Source organism: Aotus nancymaae, unplaced genomic scaffold (assembly GCF_030222135.1).
Source record: "Aotus nancymaae isolate 86718 unplaced genomic scaffold, 86718_ANA_hifiasm-v0.15.2.pri h1tg000029l, whole genome shotgun sequence".
NCBI classification, from domain to species: Eukaryota; Metazoa; Chordata; class Mammalia; order Primates; family Aotidae; genus Aotus; species Aotus nancymaae.
Window position 1 is genome coordinate 78,908,000 of NW_026988442.1, and position 18,871 is coordinate 78,926,870.

The 18,871-nt window shown below is 41.2% G+C and overlaps 1 protein-coding gene across 5 annotated transcripts in view; it reads left to right on the forward strand.

Moving 5' to 3' along the window:
• Positions 1 to 18,871, forward strand: part of NCKAP5 (NCK associated protein 5) — a 970,844-nt gene that overhangs the window by 833,876 nt on the left and 118,097 nt on the right. For 4 of the 5 annotated variants that reach the window (XM_064382824.1, XM_064382825.1, XM_064382827.1 and 1 more), the window contains 2 exons: positions 8,824 to 8,925; positions 14,622 to 14,804. In XM_064382824.1, coding sequence (XP_064238894.1) covers positions 8,824 to 8,925; positions 14,622 to 14,804 — 285 coding nt within the window. The remainder of the gene's footprint in view (positions 1 to 8,823; positions 8,926 to 14,621; positions 14,805 to 18,871) is intronic. The other variant, XM_064382828.1, reaches the window with a different exon arrangement.

Below are 18,871 nucleotides of genomic sequence, written 5' to 3' on the forward strand. Positions count from 1 at the left end.
TATCGGTGATGATATCAAGTCCCTCCCTTCATAGAAAAAGCAAGCAGAATGTGGTAGGAAGAGCTTGAACTTAGGGGAAAGGCAGGTCTGGGAGAGAATCCTAGCTCTCCTGATTCCTGGAATACATGTATTCCTTTGCTTCTGTCGTCTTGGGTTCCTCATCTCTAAAATCTAAGATGACAGCTTTTTCCGCACAGTAGTTTGAAGATTTGTGAGATAAAATTAGAGAAAGAAGTTCACAGAGTGTCTTTTTCCCCCACAGAGAAAATGGTAATTCATTTCTTCAATATACTGTGGTACATTGAACTCTAGTGACCATCAATGGAGCTTTTAATAGGTCTGATAAAAATAGGTCAAGTTTTGGGGTTTTTCCCCAACTAATCCTATTAGTTTGGTGAAATCAGAGGGAAAAATCTGTTCCCCCGCATGTAAAAGGCAAAAGCTTCAGAAAGTCATAACTTTTCAAAAATAAAGTTTGATTAAAAATGTAAAATGCGGTGTAGATAATTTTACAAAACAGCAGGGGCAATTGGAAAGCACTTATTAAAGTACCTGTTAAAGTAATTAGTGATGAAAATGGAAATTTCAGGGCACTCCTGTGTCTCTTAGATCCCAGAATAGGCTCAGGCTGTGCTGAATCACTTCCTCCCTTAGATCATATTCACAGAAGAAGACAAAAGGGAAGCTTCAGAGAGTCAGGCTTGGCAAGCAAATGCAAGTCGCTCTCTGGCTGTCCGCCTGCCCACAGGTCTGACTGGCCTGCCATGGGAACCTTAACCTTCTGTCCTTTTTCTCAACATTCTGTCACTTTGCTGTTATATCTGAATTTTTTTTTTTTTTTTGGTAAAGACTTCAAGAGATTTGGGAGCTCTGCAGGAAGAGCTAAGTTCCTATTGCACAGAATATTCTCTTATATATTTAACTGTGTGGTTAATACACGAGCCTCCACCACCTCTATCTGCATGGCATCCTTACTCTACTGTGATCTTGTTTGCATGTTCTGCCTTAAGAATTCTTGTAATTTTTTTCTCCTTTGTGTGTTTGGTGTGCTCAGGGATACTGTCAGCTCTGTTAATGAGCTTCCTTGAGTCTCTCATAGCTCATAGTCATCACTCTGCACAAAGCAGATGCTTCATAAATGCTTCTTGTAGGACTAGTTAGAGTGGAGGCTCTTGAGGGCAAGGTCTGCTGTTTTCATCCTCATTCATCTTCCCACCGGTGCTCACCCTGTGGTCCTCAGGGCACTGTTAATGAAATTGCAGCAGATAGAACAGGTATGAGATGCTCTAGTCAACAGTCTAAGCTGCAGAGACCATGAATAATCTTTGTAATCACCAAACCAAATGCTGTTCCCTTAGGGAAGCCACTGGGCAATCAGGCTGTCATGGTAGTGGGGACCCTTGAAGAAGGTTTTGAATATAGTTGAGGAATAATTGTTTCAAAAGCATTTTATAACCTTGGGTCCTGGAGAAGTAGAAAAGAGGATATAGAGCCGTGTCATTTTCCAAGGTACCATCCAGAGCAAGACAGAATGCACTCCGGGCAGCTAAACATTGATACACAAGGCAAGTCTAGAAGTTGTCAGGGAAAATAATAAGTGCAACAAGGACTGTTGCAGGTGGCTGAAAAAATTAGCTATAAAAATTTCAGACACTGGAGTGAGATCAAATTATGATGGACATATTTTTTAAAGGGCCTCTAGGAGAACATTCAGAAGGCACACTGTCACATCAGCAGGATGGCTGAATGCAGATATTATGTTTTATCTTTGTATCCCAAAATGGAAATAATGGCATAATTAATTAAACATCAGCTTTTATCCAAAAAGATTTTGTCCTGGTCTCACATTTTTGTGAATCTAAGAAATGACCATATCATACTCAGTTATATAATATGCAGTTATGTAATATTCAGTTTTATAATAAATTTTTAATGGAATAGAATGAAACTTGTGAAATGTGAACCCAGGGATCTGCCACAATCTCTTCTGATGGGATTCTGGAAGGGCTGATGAAAAATCACCTTTCTGAGTGTGGCAAAAATGTAAGTCTAGTATGTGAATAAGGCAAAACTTTGGAGTTTTTATAGAAGATCATTTGGTGTTCATAGAAAAATTATTTTCCTCAGGCTCTAAGCTGTTTTAGAAAATTTCCTGAAAGTTTCTTTTAGAGATCCTTATGCATATCTGTGAAATTGCCTTATTACCCAACAGACAGAACAAAGCTTATTTACCTGGTTATGTCTATTCAGGGTCATATTTAAAATGCTTCTCTGAAACATGCACCAAATCCTCTAGAAAGGTGAACTCACAGGAAATCGGAGGATTTTAGCAATATCAAAAGATACTCAGGGGATTTCTTAATAACTCATTCCAGACTTGCTTCCCTTGTGCTAGGCTTAAATGGAATCAAACCCTGGGCCCAGGGCCAACCTAGGAGAGTTGAGGGAGCAGGAACGGGACTCTGGGAAGCTTTCTAGAAGCTGTGAAGTGAGATCAGCTCTCCGAAGTGGAGGTGATTTGAAAACAAAACTAAAGCTGAAAAAGCAATAAGCTCTTTATCTGAGAAATCAGCCCAGCATCCATGCCACTAGATTTGAGGGAGGTGATCCCTAAACAAGGCCAGGTCCAAATAAGCAGCCAGCCAAGGTGACAGAGTGCGGCAGAACCCAGCGAGACAGTGGGCGAGAGCAGGCAAGAACTCACCGAGACAGACAGGAGCGGCCAGGGCAGCTGTTGGCGACCCTTCTCTTGGATCAGGTGCTGAACAGTTAAAACTTCTCTTTTGTACAGATATTTGGCTTTTAATAGTTAGCGGGGGGCAGGTGTGGTGGCTCATGTCTGTAATCCCAGCGCTTTGAGAGGCTGAGGTGAGTGGATCACCTGAGGTTAGGAGTTTGAGACCAGCCTGGCCAACATGGTGAAACCCCATCTCTGCAAAAAATACAAAAAATTAGCCAGATGTGATGGCACACACCTGTAATCCCAGCTACTCAGGAGGCTGAGGCAGGAGAATCACTTGAACCTGGGAGGCAGAGGTTGCAGTGAGCCAAGATCACACCATTGTGCTCCAGCCTGGGCAACAGAGTGAGACTATGTTTCAAAATAAAAGAAAAAAAGTTAAAGGGGAGAATAATTATATGCATGCTTATGGTGGTAAATTAATTCTCTCACCAAAGCTGAATGAAGAGAAGAGAGCCATGGAGAAATGATCCCTTTTGTACTTTCCTCTCTACTTCTAAAACCGAGTTAATAACTTCTGAAATCCTGACATGAGAAAATTCATACATCTCTTTTCAGCCTTTCAGAAATACGTCAGTAAATGCAAAAGCTGCTTATCAATCTATTTTACTTGATTTGTCCAGCATGGATTCTTATATTGCCCAAATTTCTTAGATGAGCTATGTTTTTAACCTCAACTTGCATCAATAAATAAGGAAGCAGTATCTTCCTGGCCTAAGCAATCACTGACTTAAAATTAAGACATCATCGTGGTGCTGAGTAAAAATCTAGAGGCAGAATTCTATTAAATGCAATAAGCCTTCACTGAGCATCTGAGGAACTGAGGAGAGAAACGAAATGAAAAACTCTGGTTCTCCAGCCCCACTCTGAAAGGCTCAAATGCCCCTCAGTCTCCAGTCTCTGCTGCCATCATGAACTGGAGAGCTACAGAATCAGTCACTACCACCCTGAAGGGGCCACTCCACCTTCATTCTGCCAGATGAAGGACAGCCAGTCCTTGGCACAGTCTGCTGAGGGGAACATTTCTCTGCCTTGAATTACAGAAACAGAACTGCACAGAGAACATGAAACTGACTGACTGAAGACAAGTTAACCCACCAAATATTGCCGACCCCATGTATGGTTAGGCACTGACTGTCCTGGCATTGTCAGGTCCCCAAAGCTTAGCTTAGTATTTAACACTGGTATGAGGCATGCATTCTGCTATAAATTGCAATACGTTTTAGTTCTTTGCACAATCCCCCAACCCCTGCCCTTACATATATAGTGACAGAAAGCAAGTCTCTTTCCTGTGAAGCTAGAATCTTCAGTGGGGTATGTCACCTTGGGCTGTTGACCTAGCCATAATATATACATGTGTAAACACATGTATATATGTATGTGTGTGTATGTTTGTACACATATGAAATATATACATAGAAACATGCATATTTCTTGAGTGGCTACCCTATATACTGCAGAGATAACTATGTCAGCCAGGTCAATGTCAGCAATAATAACAAACTCCAAATGAATCGGGGCCCAAATTCAGTATAAGTTGATATCTTCCTCATGTCCAGTCCAAAAAACACATTTCTCTTCCCAGAGTGGCTTTCTTGAGTTGACAATTTAAGAAGCCAAATTCCTTCTACCTGGCTGGCTTCATCTTTGACAGGTGACTTCCAACGTTGCTGTGCTGAGTTGGCTGCATCAAGCCAGTGGAAGGAGAAAGCTTGGAAGACTATGTGAAGGAGGTATTCCTGGGCCAGGCAAGAAAAGGCAGATGTCACTTTTGCTCAGGCTCCATGAGCTAGAACTCACCACGTCATGTGGGCACACCTGACTGTAAAGGAGGCTGGGAAATGCGGCCAACCAACCGTGTGCCCAGAAAGAATAGGGCCAAGGTTCCCGAGGTTTCGTGACACCTGGCTAGTCCCTGCCACTGGGACAATGTAGAAATGAAGGGATTGGCCTGCACTTTCATGCAGCTGATCATCCTGTTAGGAAGATAGAACCTACACAGAGAACAGTTCAGTAAGAGTGCACTTTGGATAAAGGAACAAAATGAGAGGCAGTCCGGTCCCTCAAGGCAGGGAATCCACTGTGGGTTAGTGAGGATAAATGACTTTACAGGGAGGGTTTCAGTGTTGTCCTGAACACTGGACAAGATCTAGGAGCAGGAACAGGAGACTGTGCCATGGAAAAATGGACAAAAGATCAACTCAGATGGGAGAGGAGCACATGAGAGAGACAGTGAAGCCGCTCTGACAGGGAGGCTTAGACCATTACCTCATTAAAGGAAACATTTGAGTAAAAAGACTCTCATTTGCTTCTGGTTTGAAAATGTGTGAAATTAGGAGTCTCTATCTCTGAAACCCAGTCGAATCTCAGTTACTGAGCCAGTGTGACAGATGACACAAAGCCTATTTCAAAACTATGCTGAGTAGTCCTGCTACTTTTGACGTCTAAAACAAGTATGTCTGACGCCAGGATTCATTTGGATTTGCAGGTTAGAGATAAGAAGTTTAAAGTATTTCAGATGAGATTTTATTCAGATGAACACTAACAGTAAATATGAACCATAGATGGGTATGTGATGGAGAATCTGCACTCTAAGCTGCAGGGCTCCTCTTAAGAGGTCATGGCCCTCTTTTGTCAGTTACACTCTTTTTGACAGTGACTTCATGAAGTTTCTCACGTATACATTCTACCTATTTTTCATTTAAGCGCAGGTAATACAGTATCAGTATAAAAGTGATGCTATACACATATATCTATGTATAATATATATGTATATATGGTGAAAATATAAGCCTATTATAAAAATTCTTATCATAAGAAATGTAGTCTCTATGGGGTTGTGTGTTTCATAGTTATTATTTAAGGGAAGTTGTATGAGATTGTGTGATATTTACCTACCATTTCCTTGCCTATAGCTTTAACACAAAAGTAGATTTTATTATGCTTGAGATGATAGGTAATCCAGTTGCACTAATTTGATCATTATACATTATATACCTGTATCAAAACCTCACATGCACCCCCATAAATATAAACAACTATTATGTACCCTAATTATTTAAAAAATTTTAAATAAAATAATTAAATTTTTAAATTGTTTTTTAAAAATGTAAGCGGATTGTATTTTATTCTAAATCAATTTCTATTTGCCTTATATGTATGAAAACTATAACAATGAGTGATTCATTTGTACCTTATTATCTAAAAAAATTACCTACCGCCAACTGTCAGGCATAACAATAAACTGGCCTGTGTGAATTTCAGCATATGATCCTATTTGTTGCCCCTTCTTACTATAACAGGGCCACTCTCCACTTGTGCTAGTGGATTAAACAGTCATTTCCCTCTTTCTTTTTTTGGAAAATATATATTTGTTAATGCCTACAACTCTGTCATTGGATGTTGTGACTTTGTTAGGGATTGTATTTAACTTCAACTTTTATTTTAGATTCAGGGGGTACCTGTGCAGGTTTGTTACATGGATGTATGGTATGATGCTGGGTTTTGGATACAGGTTCCATCACCCAGGTGGTGAGCATAGTACCCACGAAGTAGTTTGTCAACCCATTCCTCCCTTTCTTTCTCCCCATCTACTAGTCTGCAGCGTCTGTTGTTCCCATGTTTATGTCCACCTGGACTCAATGTCTAGCTTCCACTTATAAGTGAGAACATGCAGTATTTGGTTTTCTGTTTTTGGATTAATTCACATAGGATTATGGCTTCCTCTAGCTGCATCTGTGTTGCTGCAAAGGACATGATTTCATTATCTTTTATGGCTGTATTCTGTGGTATATATGTACCATATTTCTTTATCCAATCCACTATTTATTGGCACCTAGGCTGACTCCATGTCTTTGCTACTTTAAATAGCATGGCGATGGACATGTGTGTGCATGTGTCTTTTTGGTAGAATGATTCATTTTCCTTTGGGTACACACTTAGTAATGGACTGATGGGTCAAATGGTAGCTCTGGTTTCAGTTTTCCCATCTTTCTTTAGCAGATGAGGGATCTGAGACTAAGAGGTTCAGTTACATTCCTGAGATCCTTTAAAACATGTGCCTTCGGACAGGACTAGAACTCAGGTTTCCTGGCCCTTGCCCCAGGACGTCTCGATTCTCCCACACAGACCTTCATCTTCACTATTTCAATGGGGGGATGGGACCCATTTGGATAAAAGCCACTGAAACAGCATTGATGGGGGCAGGTCTTTAGATGCACATAATCATGCAGTAGGCAAAAGGGTGACATCACATATCTGAGAAGTGATAGTGAAGTGCATTCATGAACTGCATAAGTCAGATACCTAATCCATTGAAACCTCTTCTCTCAAATCACATGATATACCACTCAAAATCATTTCTTTTGTTGAATGTCATTTCCCATAATTTCTTGTCCTGTTTGCATATTGATAAATGTATTCTTAGGTCTCACAACATTGTAATTCTTTTGGCAGTCTTTCAATCTTTAAAACTTATATATGGGTGGGTAAAATATAAAAACATATTTTTGTTTATAGACTACAACAAGCATTAATGGGCTACTTACTAACTATGATGTATTTTGTCAGGTCCTGGAGATTACAAGATGAGATAAATTCTATCTTTGCTCCCAGGAAAGTCAGATTCTAGAGGGAACTTAGGATTATAAAAACTGGCCAGAAACAATGTCATGGTTCTGGTTACGTACGGAGGTCTTAGCTCTGCTGCAGAAATTTGGATTTTCAAAGCAACAGGCAACCAGTTTAGAAATTATTTTCTTTTTTGTGAAAGGACCTTCACAGACACACAATTTGACGGCCCACTGAGAAGGAGAACTGGTCAACCCGCAACAGAAAAAAATACCTTTCCCCTTGCAGAAGGCTAGAACACTGCCCTGCCACAGAGCCATCCTTCAGTAGGTGCTGCATAAATGCTTGTTGAATCATCAAATAACCAGGTACTCAGGGCTCTCACAGAAGTTCAGCCTAAAGAGAGTCAAATGGAGAACAGAGAATGTGGCTCATTTGAGTGGAGTTTGTAGTCCCTGCTGACTACCTGGTAGATACCCTGGAACGGAGTGACCTGTGGGACAGCCCTGCACTCTAAGATGATTCTAGTATCGCTTAGCAGTAAAGAAGCAAAGGCATTTCTTAGATCAGCATCAGTGTGCAGCAGGATCTCTCCAGGGAGCAAAAGGAGTAGGAAAACTTTTCAGAAGTGAGAGAGGCATGCCTAGCCGCATTATTTACTTACTCAATTAGATTTTTTTTTTAGCATCTGAAGCTACAAAAATTGTAACCAAGACAAAGCAGGCTATAAGTGCCATTTTCAAAATGTCATCAGCCTAGCAGAAGCATTAGGCATAAATCACAAGTTTTATTGTATTTGCAATGAAACAGATCAAATTTAATGTCCACAGAAAAGCCTTAGTAATTAGTATAAAGATTAATATAGTGAAATGTCTCTGGCTTAGCGGGCCTCCCAAACAAAACTGAAATAAAGAATTCAGTATATAATTAAATAGCACGTGAATATTAATGTACAAATTCCTCGGAGTCCCCAGATCCCCAATGCAATTATTTTCTATTCACAGTAATTGTTCCTAACAGATGACATTAATGACTTTGAGTTAAAATGTGTCCAAGGGAAGATTTCACAAGATCAATGCTGTTTAGAAATAAGGTCACTTTTATAATTATCTGCTCACATTTTAACCACTGCTCAACATAATAAGGTGAACTTGGCGATTGGTTTCCATAATGTGAATATCAAATGTTAATTTTCATACTAGCCAATAAATATATCAGGGTATTCATAGTTTTTATACTACCTATTTTAACTACTACTGATATTTTTCTACTACATGTTTTCCAAGGTAGACTGACTGTAAAAGCATGATTATTGTTTACAAAATATAATTTGCATATACACATACATATACGTGTATGGAACACTGATAAACTAGAATAAACTTTTTTTAATCAGGACATGTATTATTTAATCTGGAAATGTTAACTCTTTTGAGATTTAACTGTCTAAGGCAGAATTTTGAAACAAACAATTAAATCATGCCTATTCCATGTTTCTGCTTGGTTTTACCCAGAAACTTCACTCACGCCTCTTGGATCTTTCATCTGGAGATTTGCTTTCAGAGGTGGAAAGAAGTCGAAGTCTGACGCAGTCACGAACCGATGCTGAGCTGCACGTGAGTTTCCCAGTTGCCTTCAGAACACTTGTTTTGGTTGTTATTTTCCTTCCATCAAATATGATGTCACAAGCGAACCATAAAGTATATCCTTGAAGCATTGTCAGGCAGATAAAAATACCTTCCTTTCTTGTGTTCTCTGAAATTCAATATCATGTCCCCCAGCTGATATAGTAAGCAGAAAGTGTCATTCTTGGCAAAAATATCATAAATCTTGGCTTTGTCCCCAAGATACCTTTTTGGATATTGATTACATCTCAGAGTCTCTGAGAAATGGTCAAGGAGCTTTTTATTAAAACCCACATCCCATATTATTCATCCTACTTTTATGATATATTATGTATGAACTTTTAAAAATTCATGGGCTCTGCACTTTTTTTTTTCTCTAGCTGGGGTTAGCTTTGTGCTTATTTGACAAAACTTTAACCAGCGTGGCTTTTTAACTCTCGTTGACATAAAAAGAGTAAATTGCAAAAACACAAATATATAATGAAAAATGTAAGGCTTAAAACAATAACATGAACATTTGTGGATAACTTTTTTTATTTTACTGAATAATTCTATCAGTGTAGATAGACCATTAAATGTAAATATTCTCAAGTATATTTGAATTAAATTTCAGTGGAATGTTGTCACTTTAAACATTCATAAAGACTTAATGGCATCCAATCTATGATATGGCCTTAAGGTCACGAGGTTTTTTCAAGTGCAGAGTTTTTATTTAAAATTGGGAAGAATGAAACTCTTGGCTTCATTCTATATCTCTATTTTTTAACTAATTGTAGTTTTTATGCTGCATTTCTCACAGTAAGAATGTTTCAAGTATATGAACCATTCAGAGTGGTAATCTAAAATAAACAACAAGAAAAATTCACTTTGGATAGTGCAGAAGACAGGATGTATTTTTGCCTATTAAATCAACATAATTAAGATAATGTTCCAGTAAAAGCTAATACGCATTTTTGATGAAGAATTTTTAAAATAATCATTATTGTCGGGCGCAGTGGTTCATGCCTGTAATCCCAGCACTTTGGGAGGCTGAGGCAGGCAGATCACGAGATCAGGAGTTTGAGACCAGCCTGACCAACATGGTGAAACCCCATCTCTACTAAAAAAATACAAAAATTAGCCAGGTGTGGTGGCATGTGCCTGAAATCCCAGCTACTCAGGAGGCTGAGGCAGGAGAAACGCTTGAACCCAGGAGGCAGAGGTTGCAGTGAGCCAAGATTGTGTCACTGCATTCCAGTGGGCACAGAGAGACTCCATCTCAGAAAAAAAAATCATTATTACCAATGAGAACTCACTGGGATTCATGGGGTTCTGTGTATCTCTGGGAGCTCTGCTCATTGTCAGGGGCCTGATTTGCCATTACGGCATAATGGTTCCGACTTAGGCTGGGCATCGGAATGTTACATTGATGAGGTGACTTTGGGCAAGGTATTAAAACCTCAATGCCTCAGTCTTCCCATTTAGAAAAAGAGGGTAATGATATTTCTTTTCTATTTTAGAGAGTTGTGAGGATTAAATGAGATAACACAGGAAATGTTTGCACACAGTGCCTGCTAACAATATTGGAACAAGCATAAGGTCTCTGTTCCTTTGGCCCTCTTCTGTTCTCTTAATATGTAGTACCGTGCCACATCCACAGCAAACCACAGCAAAGGTGGAAATGATCCCTGAGAAAGGGCTCTACTAATATGTCCCCAGAAGCGAGAAGCTCACATCAGCGATCCCTCATAACAAAGTGCATCCACTTTTGGCTATTGCCTAATATTGACTTATGCGTCAGGTATCAGAGAATGATAGGGCATCAGGAAGTGTAAAACAGGGTCCCACAGGGAGACCATGAACTAACCAATGGCTTAGTTGAAGAGCCAAGACACGTGTGTGTGTGTGTGTGTGTGTGTATGTGTGTGTGTGTGTGTATATATATATATTTTTTTATTTTTTATTTTTTATTTTTTTTTTGAGATGGAGTCTCACTCTGTCACCCAGGCTAGAGTACACTGACGCAATCTCAGCTCACTGCAACCTCCACCTCCCTGATTCAAGCAATTCCCCTGCCTCAGCCTCTCAAGCAGCTGGGATTATAGGCCATACCACCATGCCTGGCTAATTTTTTTTGTATTTTTAGTACAGACGGGGTTTCACTATGTTGGCCAGATTGGTCTCGAACTCCTGACCTCAGGCGATCCGCCTGCCTCGGCCTCTCAAAGTGCTGGGATTACAGATGTGGGCCACCATGCCCAGTGTATGTATATATAACATTTTCAGTAACAGCAGCAACACCCATCTAAAAGTCCCTAAGCATTAGCATTTGTCAGGGACTGTTCAGTCTTCACAATTATCCCACATAGTAGCTGCTTTTATTATCTTCATTTACAAAGAAAGAAACTGAGTCACAGAGGGGTTTAATAATTTTCCCAAGTTCAAAGAGCTAGCAAGTGAAAGCCAGAATTTAAACCTCATAAATGGCCTTGGAGTTCAAGTACTCAACCACAGAACAGTTACTCACTGGAATAGATAATCCTATGTGATAATCACATGCTGATGAAGGAAACTGTAGGAAAAAAGAGCTCAGTTTGCAGCCAGGATGTCAGGGATTCTGCATCCCTTATAAGTTCAAACATTGATTCTCCAAGGTGGAGGAAGGTGGGAGAATTTCCCAGTAGAAAGGAGTGGCTGCCTCCTCTTCTTTGCAGGGAATTACTCTGTAACCACCGGTACATGTACAGGACCACAGACACTCTCCCTAACTCACGTGCCTGTGGGCAGGCTCAGCCATTCCCTTTGTCCGGCTTAGCACAGCCCATGTCAGACTGTGAGATACCACATTGTGCTGCTAGGGAACCCACACAAGAGACAGACTTCTTTAATAGCTTCTCCTAGAGGCTTGTTGTGCAAAGCACGGGTCACAGAATAGCAGCATTGAAACACCTGGGAACTTGTTAAAAATACTACATACATCTCAGGTCCTACCTCAGAATTACTGAATCAGAATCTGCATTTTAACAAGATCTCTTGGTGATTCAGTTCACATTAAAATGTGAAAAGCTGTCTTAGAGGACACCTCTCTGCTTAACCGCCCTTGCCCCTGCCTGCTCCCATGTGACAGTGACAGGCCTTCTCCACCTCCCTCAGGTATCCTCCATCACATCAGGGCATATCAAGTTCAGGCCAAGGGAGAAGCAGGAATTCCTTCTCACTCCAGCCCATCTTCTGAGTCCTAGTTTCCTGTCATCTTACCCCAGCATCTATGCAGGAGGTATACATGTGGACGTGAGTGGGCAAGGGTGCTTATTATATTAAAAGAGACCTGGGAATTGAGTTGTAAATATAGGTATAATTTTAATAGATGTAGTGGGAAGAATAGACAGGAAGGGCAAAGAGAATCACATGTAAGCCTTCCTGAATACCTTGCGAGAAGGTAGAATGTAAAGTGCAAGCAAATCCAGGCAGAGTGCAGAAACGCCATTGGAGTTTAGATCTGGACAGCCTCGTGGGACCACAGACAGTCTCTCTCTCTGGAGAGTAGACACGTCTCTCAGAGCAGAGACAGCTCTAAATAACAACTACCACGCTGCTTACTTAAACAACAAAATGTGAGAGGACAGAAGGGAGAAAACAGAAAGCACGCAGTAGAAGTGGAGCCTGCTGAGATACTTCTGAAAGTGTTTGGAGCGCATTCCAGGTGCTGACAGGGGCTGAGGCTTAAATGGCAGTCACTGCTCTGCGACAGACCCATGGGTTTTCGGCATCTGTGAAGATACAAATATGAACTCCCCTTAACTAAGTTACATCCGGCAATAAACAAGGTCATAAATCAATAGATATTGCTGAAAGCCTGATTTTAAGACAAGTTTCTCCTTTCACTGATATTTAGAGCCAAATTTCAGGGGAAAGAAATAGGGTAGTAAAATTTCTTGGCATTTTTAGATCACTTAAACAGATTGTTATGCAGCAAAAATGAAGTATTGATAGTAAGGCAGATGCCTAATACTGAATATCTCATCTTATTAAGCATTATAGATATTGATTAGCGAGTAAATTAAACATGCCCTATATACCGATGTAGGGGTTTAATATTTACTACAAGTACTGTAGGATCATCATTACCTTCTTCCCCAAGCTGGCTTTTAGTCACCGTCAGTTGGAATTGCATTTGGAAAACAGTGATAAGTACTCAGGTACTGAAAGGCACCCATAAAGTGTCAATAAATTGTATAAGTAAGGGGCTTTGCCACTCTGCAAGTGACAGAAAGACAGATGGCTTCCCATCAAAGAGTTTCTGAGACAAAGCTTTATATAAATAGGAGATTGGACTAGGACAGTAATAGAGAGAGTCTCTTCTCAGTGGTCGGGATGTAAATTAATTTAGCCTGTCCAGTTTGTAGAGTTTCATCTGTTACATGAGGGGCCTGTAATGTGGCTGTCAAGATGTGCTGGGATGTTTACGACTTTATTTGTCACCCTTGCCTTATGCAGAAGCAGTGGAATTCTTATAGCCTGAATCTTCAGAACCCAGAACTAGAACCCAGATCTACTTGATGTGAGGGTTATTACCATGGGGACAGCCAAGTGGTAACAAGGACAGGATGTGAAAAGCCCTGTTATATCTATAGTGGAGGCTCATGATACCTGAGTTTGGTGTCATGGCTTTCTGTGAGGTAGTGCAGATAGGCAATGGGCATCTGACTTAGAATGATGCCATCACAGCCAGGAGAAACTGTAGCAGAAATCTCAGAGAGCTGCACCCTCTAAAAAGAGGACATGAAAGTCCATGGAAGTTAGAGTCTTCCTTGCTCAAGAGTGCATGCTTAGTGGCAGTGGGTAGCCCAGGATCCAGACCATTAGACTCACAGCCAGTGTGCATGCTCTTGAACCCTATAGTCAGATGTGACTCTGTCTTCGTCCTTTTGTAGCATTAGAGTCAGGTTTTGATACTGATCTGATATTCTCACCAGTATGGCTAGATAAAATAAGACCACCATTATGGTACTTTTGCCTAATAATGATGGCAGCTTGTAATCATTGAGCACCTACTGTAGACCAGACACTGTGATGAGCTTCACAACTAGATCCTCATTTAGTCCTTGCAATAACCCTATAAGATAAGCAATCGTATCATGATTTTCTTTGAAAATAAAAATGTGGCTGTAGGAGAGTAAATAGTTTCCCCATAGCCACACAGTTAGTAAGAGGCAGAGCCAAGATTTGAGCCTATGATTTGTCTGACTCCAAAGTCTGCTTCTAACTATCATACCATACTATATGGACAATCCCCAGCTAAGGGTGGTTTGACAGGATTTTTCAACTTTATGAGGAAGGCAAAATACACATTCAGTAGACACTGTGCTATGATCACGCATACAACCATTCTGATGTTCACTTTCAGCACAATATTCAATTAATTACATGGCATATTCAACAGTTTATTATAAAATAGGCTTCGTGTTAGAGGACTTTGCCCAAGTGTAGGCTAATGTGAGCGTAGGCTGGGCTGAGCTGCGATGTTCTGTGGGATGTGTGTATTGAGTACATTTTCAGCTGACTTTCCAACTACCATGGGTTTATCGAATGTACCCCTGACATAAGGTGAAGAGCATCTGTATTCCCACCTACCTCACCATAAGGCTCTGTTGATACTTACTGTCCTCTGAGCTAAGCCCTTGCTCAGAGCTGTCCTGCTTTTTCAGGAACACCAACTGAATACAAAATCGGCCTTGAAATGCCCTGGCTTGGGGGCTGTCATCCCTGGTCATCTCTGTCCTCGAAACAGCTACAGCAGCAGCAGTGAACTGTCTCTTTCAAGCACCTGCAGCGAGTACTCCAGTGGCTCCTCCTACACGTGGCACGATGGGAAGAACCTCAGGAAAAGGGTGAGGCCTCCTTTCAAGGCACAAGGGCATCAAGCTGAACCAGAAAAGAATCCTCTTCTGATAGGATTTGGTCATGGAGGTGGAGGGCGGTTGGGAAGATAAGAAGGAAAACAGCCGGGTGCAGTGACTCACGCCTGTAATCCCAGCACTTCGAGAGGCCAAGGTGGGCGGATCACGAGGTCAAGAGATCAAGACCATCCTGGCCAACATGGTGAAACCCCGTCTCTACTGAAAAACCAAAAATTAGTTGGGTGTGGTGCTGCGCACTTGTAATCCCAGCTATCAGGAGGCTGAGGCAAGAGAATCACTGGAACCCAGGAGGCGGAGGTTGCAGTGAGCCGAGATTGCACCACTGCAATTCAGCCTGGTGACAGAGCGAGACGCCATCTCAAAAAAAAAAAAAAAAAGAAGGAAACCACCATTTGCTGAGTACCTGTTCATGTATTATAGTGACCTCCTTTCATCAATGCCATAGCCTCATAAAACACTATTTGACTATAAATTGGAGGGCAGCATGATGAGATGACTAAGACCACAACTTCAGTGTAGGTAGGCATATTTCTACTTATATAGATACCAAGAGTTCCTTTACCAGGATTTTATTTATTTATTTATTTATGAGACAAATTCTCACACTGTCTCCTGGGCTGGAGTGCAATGGCGCGATCTCGGCTCACTGCAACTTCCGCCTCCTGGGTTGACATGATTCTCCTGCTTCAGCCTCCTGAGTAGCTGGGATTACAGGCCCATACCACCACACCCAGCTAATATTTTGTGTTTTTAGTAGAGACAGGGTTTCACTATATTGGCCTGACTCGTCTTGAGCTCCTGACCACGTGATCCTCCCGCCTCGGCTCCCAAAGTGCTGGGATTACAGGCGTGAGCCACCGTGCCCGGCCCACTGGGATTTTTAACAATTACTACTACTAGATTGATCCCATCTGCACAGGGGGCCCACACAGCTGGAGATTCCTTCATGCTTTGAGTGGACTTCTCTGTACACTGATGTAAGGGAAATATTTGAAATAGCTGTTTTATCCATCCCCTAATGTTGGAGAAAAGGAAAGAGCACACGAGAATAGAAACCCCAGATCAGAATATTTGGAGGTCATTTTTCTACCATTTGTATAAATTTAGTTCATGGTTTTAGCAGTGTAGAAACCAAGAAAAATCCAGAACTCCCAGGAGATATTGATGAGGGAGTAGCTTTGTCGTCCTCTGAACAAGAACTCAGAAGAAGATTTCAATTCTGCATTTAGGGCTTATTCCCTTGGACTCAGACTTCCAATGCAAAGTACAGAGCCTGCCGCATTATGAAAATTGCTCCCTCTAAGGAGTTGTTAGGCGCTCTGAATAATGAGCGCTCAGGGCCTAGTTCGTAACAGACTGTAAAGATGGTCAGGGATGTTTCCTCGCTTTGTGAATATCACTGGCTCCCAGGGCCCCTCGCTCTGCTCTTTTCACTCTCACACCTCTTTGTCTCTCTCCCTCTCAAAGCCTGTTCACTTTCTTTCATTTTTTGGCTGGAATTCTTCCAATTACAGTAGTTTTTAATGTCCTAAGGCAATCTCTCCCCTGAATGAGCAGAAAGAAGCTTCTTAAGGTACTTCATGGACACTCAGGTGGGTCTTCTCTGGATCCTTAATAAGGCTCTGTCATGGTCACGGAGTACCAGTGCACCTATCACATCTCACAGGGAACAGTCTTGTTTCTCAGGGACCTCGCAACCCAGACCCAGATTCATGAAGACATTTGAAATGTGTGTTACTTAAGAAACTTCTGCAGTTCCTTACCTTGTGCTGGTACTCGCATAGTATTAACTTACATAATCAACTTGTATCATATGAATTTGAATATTAACTCATGTAATAATATGTGATTGATTGCACTTTTTGAGCTCACAAGTATGTTTTTTTACATACTTGTGTAGAAACAGAAAGGAAGCCTGCATGAAATGCACTAGCCTGCCCTACAGAGGAATTCAGCTCTAATTGATGAGAAATTACCATATGCAGCACAGCCTTTTAAGGACTTCAGGAGCATTAGATCATGTAATGCTCCCAATCTCCTATTAAGCAGGCTCTCTTATTCTCCCCATTTCACAGAAGAGGACACTGAGGTGCTAAGAAGTTAAGTGACTGGCCCAAGATCCCACAGGCAGTACATGGCAGAGCCTGGCAGTAGGTTCCAGAACCCACACTCTTAATTGTTCTGTTATTCTGGCCTTGTTGAATCAGCCTCAAATGTGGAAAGGTTGCTTTAGTTATTGAGATCAATTTGTTCCCATTAAAACTAAGAACACCCTTTAGAAAAAAGAAATTATAGGACTCTTGTCCAGGTAAGAAATAGGACTATGGACATTAAAAACAGGCCTGCACGTCAGCAGCAGCATCTTTTAGCCAACCACACTGCTTCCCGAGAGCAACTCTCTTCCAACCTCTGCAGCAAAGGAGGGATCTGCCTGTGGGAAATGCCAGCTCCTCCCCACCATCACTCCCACAGGGCCTTCATGCCTCTCCCACCGCTAAGCTTCAAGATTGGTCCAGACTTTTCTCCAGTCATTAAATGCTGTAACTTCCTATGTAGGACTGAAGGAGAAATGTAGCTAATCTCTTTGGGCAGAGAGGCTGGGCCCTGGGAGGTTTGCAGCTGCTGACTTGGGGACAAGTCACAGTGCAGCACAGGGCAGGCTCTAGAAAGGCAGAAAGGAGGCTGAGCATGTCTTCTTGGGGGTCAGATAGATCCACCTTTTTCAAGCTCTTGTGGGGAACTTTGGCCTGGCTTCTCTTATTTATTGTCAACATGACTATCAGGATCATGGAAATTCTTAGGAACGCACACCATGGCAGCTGCTCTCTGGTGTACCTGTAATACCCAGATTCACTAATGGGATTTCTTCTGATTTCTAAAGGAGTACAGGGAAGAGGAACTGGGGCAGCATCACCAAATAGCATCTACTGCCAACAATTTCTGACGGTGGAGAATTTTCTAAAGAAAATTTATAATTTGATTTAAGAATTAATACATGTGTGCATTGTTGATAACGAGAGTAATTTTCATGAAAATATCTCCGATGTAAGCAAATGTTTACAGTGTACTAAAAAGCCCAGATTCAAATGGAAGTTTCTGACATTTTTTTTCAACCTCTACATGTAAGCATGTGGGGAAGGGAGGAGACTGATGTAGCCAAAACTGGTATAGAGTGTATCTGAAACCCAGATTCTCCTCTTGAAGCTCTTTACCATTAATCATATAGCCTTCTTAAGAAGTCACTAGGTCAGCCCCCTATACTCTGCAAGTACCATTTAAGAAATGGTGTGGGTAACCTGTGATCTCTATTATGATACTGACTAAGGTAGAGGGGAGAAAAGGGGCTAAGCTTGACTTTAGTAGTATTGCATTGATTAGGAGTGCAGGCTCTGGAGCAAGACTGCCTGGGTTCATGTCCTCTCATGGCCACTTTTGAACTGAGTCGAAATTGACAGTGTTGTAGAAGGAGTCTGAGAAACCAGAGTTCAAACCTTTGCTCCAGCTCTTTCTGTGTGATCTCCAACAGATCCATCAATGAGTCTCTGGAGTGCCTGTTATGAAGATGGGATGAAAGCACTCTGTAAATGGCTGGTATACAACAGAAGCTCAGTAAATGTTAGCACCCTTTTTTTATTTTTTTTTGCCCTTCCATTTCTTATTAGCAATACTATGAAAAAAATACAAATATGTAGAGCACAGTCTTTTATCTATGTCATTTCCCATATACTTGTCCAAAGCTGAGGCTGGCATTTGGGAAGGGTGACGGGCAGGAAATTGACCATTCTAAATTTGGTAGGTGAATAATTATTATAAGATTCTAACAGCAAATGCCCAGCTGCTGTGTGTGTGTGTGTGTGTGTGTGTGTGTGTGTGTGTGTGTGTGTGGTAATTTAAGAAAATTTTCATAGATATCCATTGCCTACCAATAAAGTCATGAAGTCATAGAACTATCAAATGTGAGTATAAAGATATGGACCAATTTACTTTTCCAGCTTTACCCTCTGTGCCGCTTGTAGACACTCGACAATAAGGCCATA